This window comes from Notothenia coriiceps, unplaced genomic scaffold (assembly GCF_000735185.1).
Source record: "Notothenia coriiceps isolate Sejong01 unplaced genomic scaffold, NC01 NC01_scaffold00030815, whole genome shotgun sequence".
Lineage (NCBI taxonomy): Eukaryota > Metazoa > Chordata > Actinopteri > Perciformes > Nototheniidae > Notothenia > Notothenia coriiceps.
In genome coordinates, this window is record NW_011363516.1 from 1 (window position 1) to 3,973 (window position 3,973).

Genomic DNA, 3,973 nt, shown 5'->3' on the forward strand with positions numbered 1-3,973 from the left:
ACGCGGGAGGTCACGTGGGGAGGCTTTTTTTTAATGCGGAAGTAAAAATGTCTTACAAAAACAATGCCAGATGTCACTGTAGTGTGTATTTTTTTGAAAATCTAGTGTATACATCATTTTCCTACACATGTATTCACTGGTGTGTCTAACCTGCAAGTTAAGCCACAGACTGTCTGTGTCATGGTGAATACAGTCGCTGGTTTATTTATGTCTGTAGGCTGTTGTTGTGAGTGTGGACGGTCGGAGCATATACGTTAGCTTAGCCAATCTCCATTCAGAAAAAACGCATTTTAAAAGGTTGTTCACCTGCTGTCTTGTCTGCAGACTTGTCAAAGCATTAATTCATGGTTTTTACTAACCGGTATCAGTATGTTGTTACTTCGGCATCATTTTGAAACGTGTATTACAATTAAATCACGGTAAAATATGTTCATGTTGTAGTTGTAGCCCCCTTGCCAGCGATTCTCTTACTAGCTAGCATATTCAGCCCGGTTGTTGGCCCGGAAAGAACCTGGATTTTGGAGAGCCAGAAAAACTGTGAAAAAGTACCCGTTAGCCAGAACTACCCCGAGTGGAAACGCAACAAAAAACGGGCTGGGTTTGGCACGGCAAGCTTAAACCGTGCTACGCGCTGCAGTGGAAATGCGCCATAACTGATGAGCTGTTTGTTTTTGTCTACAGGCTGTGCAGGAGTCCGATTTGCCCACACAGATGTCAGGGTACCGGACTTCACTGACTATAGGCGTCCAGAGGTGCAGGACCCAGGCAAGTCCTCCCAGGAGAGCGGTGAGTCCAGGAGAACCTTCTCGTACCTTGTCACCGGCGCCTCAACCGTAGTGGGGGTCTACGCTGCCAAGACAGTGGTCAGTCAGTTTGTGTCTTCAATGAGCGCCTCTGCTGACGTCCTGGCCCTGTCCAAGATTGAAGTGAAGCTGAGCGACATCCCCGAGGGCAAGAACATGACCTTCAAGTGGAGAGGCAAGCCACTCTTCGTCCGTCACCGCACAGAAAAGGAGATCGCCGCCGAAGCCGAGGTGAACGTGGCAGAGCTGCGAGACCCTCAGCACGACAAGGACAGGGTACTCAACCCCAAATGGGTCATCGTCCTCGGGGTGTGCACACATCTGGGCTGTGTGCCCATCGCAAATGCTGGCGACTACGGAGGTTACTACTGCCCGTGCCACGGCTCTCACTACGATGCCTCAGGTCGCATCAGGAAAGGCCCCGCCCCCCTGAACCTGGAGGTTCCATACTATGAGTTTGCAGACGACGACAATGTGGTCGTTGGATAAATAACATTCCCCCCCTTAAATATGGTGTTTGAGTCACAGGTGAACACTGAGAAGATGCTATCCTTCCTGCTGTGCTCGCCAGTGAATGTCATGAGGACATGAAATAAGAAACACCTGCCTATCTTAAGTTATAGTCCATCTAATTAGAAAAGAACAGATGTTGTGTTCAGGTCTGTTTTAATAAAGATTTCTATTTTATTTGACACCTTGTGTTCAGTGTTTAACATTGTCTTGCTTGAAATGATAACCTTGCTTAAAATAGTCACAAGTTATATCTACTGATTGCCATCGCATACTAGCGCAGGAGTCTGGTGGTTCATGGTGTAGAGACAGGAACTGTTTCATTTAAAGTCCTGTTATGTAGAAATTATGTGTGAGTCTTGATATTGCAGGATTCTTAATTCTCCACACACATGCAGGTTTCGCTGCAAGGAGAAATAATAGTCAGCACTGCATCAACCAACTTGGGTTAAAATAAAGGGTACTTGTACTGTACAGAGATTGATTCATTGTTGGTGCTCAATTATTGGTTCTTTTGTGGCAATATATTCAAATATTCAATTGGGGGTATGGCTGCTTTGAGTGAGAGGTGGGTGGTGTCTCAGGATGTTTTAAGACTGTCACTGACTATCATCAGCATATCCGCCTAAAGACACTGGGACATGCCTAACTCACATCCAGGACATGGTTATATCCTATGTACATTTCTTATAAATTGAAAGTCCCAATTGTTTTTATACATAATTGCAAACACTACTTGAAAGCATTTGGTTATCATTTCCACATTGGGCCCACATGCTGACACTGTAAGGCCCGCTGACACCATACAATATTATTAATTTGTCTCCACCTCCCCAACAAGAACATCTATATTACACGGTGTGAAATTTATTTTTCAGCAGTTTTGTCGACGTCACTTAAGATCGCTTTCATGCAGTAAGTCTAAATGAGTACTAATGTGAGGCGTTTCACAGACTATTTATAGTATTGAAATACTTTGTGTCAGAACTTCCTGTGTTTCACCCTTCCAAAAGATTTTAACGTGAATCCTACACAAAGTTTTATAAATGAGTACCCTGGTACCCCTCCATTTAGACCCAACTGTTTGCTATCCTGGCTCCAAAATGGTGGACGTGCACCTGCACCGTGGTCATTTAATGAAAAGTAACACTTTAGAAAGGTTTATTTGCATGATTATTTCTGTTCTGAGTTCGTATCTTCATGGTTGATTGCACTTATTGTGAGTTGCTTTGGATAAAAGCGCCATGTAAAAGCAACTGTACGGAAAACGAACATAAGGGGATTCCAGAGAGAGAAGTGTTTGAGTTCCACTGCCGCATCATGTCAACATCTGTGTGTGTGCGTGAGCTGTACATGTTTGTAATGTGAAAGCGCTCAGATTAGATGCAGCTAATGGAAGGCGTCCCTTTCAGGCAACAGCTGCAGTTCTGAGCCCGGGCCTCCCACAGCGCTGCACATTGAGATGAAAAGGAGAGCTCAGTTGGAGGAGCCTGCATGGCTTTGAGGTGGGAATAGATATTTCACAACAGCACAATGAAGCCTAATAGAAGTTTATCTTCTCTCTGCCTTTCTCTGCAGTGGGACCCTTTTCATGCTCAACACAAGTAGCTGCTGATTGGTGAAATAGTCCTACTAATGCTGCCAGTCAGGATCAGCACCATCCCCAGAGTGAAGCACACATGATAGAGGCACCGTGGCTCTGCAAACGCAATCATGTCCTTCATCATTTATATCTACAGGTGTACCTCTGCTGATTCACTACACATGACACAGACACACACACACACACACACAAAAGAGGGTTCCCTTAGCAGGCTCTGAACACAGTGTTGGACTGTGACACAATAACACTAATTGCTAGCAACTTTTTCACCTTCAGTTCACAGCTGCCCCCCAAAGTAAGTTATCTCCAACACAGGGTTGGGAGTGTTACTTTAAAAATGTAATCCATTACAATAACTAGTTACATGTCAAAAAAATGTAATCAGAAACCTAATCTGAATATCACATGTAACCTGATTAGTTTGTTACTCTTGGATTACCTCAATATCAAATCCAATGAAAATAAAAACAAGTAGAAAATAAATAAATAAATAAAATGCTTTTACTTAAAGGTCACATGTCATGGCCATTTCTACTGATCATATTTCCATTGTTGAGGTCTACTAGAATAGATTTAAATTGTGCAATTTTCCAAAATCACATTGGTTTCTCATACAGCATCTCTGTATAGTATGTGTATTCACCAGGTATTCACTCTCTGTCCTAAACGGCTTGTGAGCCCAGTGTGCTCTGATTGGTCGGGACGTTGCGAGGCTCGCTGCTGCAAGGAGCGGACAGGTTTCCGGGTCGGCGATACAGTGAGACACAGCGAAACTCACACCTGAGCACACACAAACACTCACAGCCGAAGTAAAAACAATAAGTGTGGCTTGACATTGAGTAAGTAAAAGGCTTATAACGCTGTGAGAATGGGTCTGCGGAGAGCATTTCTCCGCGATACCAACTCGTCTATTACCAGCGTTCAGGGAGGAGCTCTAAGTCAATGGGGACTCCCTGTTTGCCAAGGGATCCTGGTGTGTGAGGTGCTCCGCGGATTGGTCCATTTGGGCCAATCCGGTCATTTGTTGTTGATTTGGGTGTTCACACGTCACAGAACC

The 3,973-nt window shown here is 44.3% G+C and overlaps 1 protein-coding gene across 1 annotated transcript; it reads left to right on the forward strand.

Annotated features, from left to right (window-relative positions):
- Positions 1-625: 625 nt before the first annotated feature.
- LOC104959708 (cytochrome b-c1 complex subunit Rieske, mitochondrial-like) lies at positions 626-1,797 on the forward strand. The gene has a single exon (XM_010787607.1). The coding sequence runs from the start codon at positions 657-659 to the stop codon at positions 1,290-1,292; it is 636 nt and encodes a 211-aa protein (XP_010785909.1). The 5' UTR covers positions 626-656; the 3' UTR covers positions 1,293-1,797.
- The last annotated feature ends 2,176 nt before the right edge of the window (positions 1,798-3,973 follow it).

Coding starts and splice junctions, on each gene's coding strand:
- LOC104959708 (XM_010787607.1), top strand. CDS start 657: ATGAGCTGTTTGTTTTTGTCTACAGGCTGTGCAGGAGTCCGATTTGCC.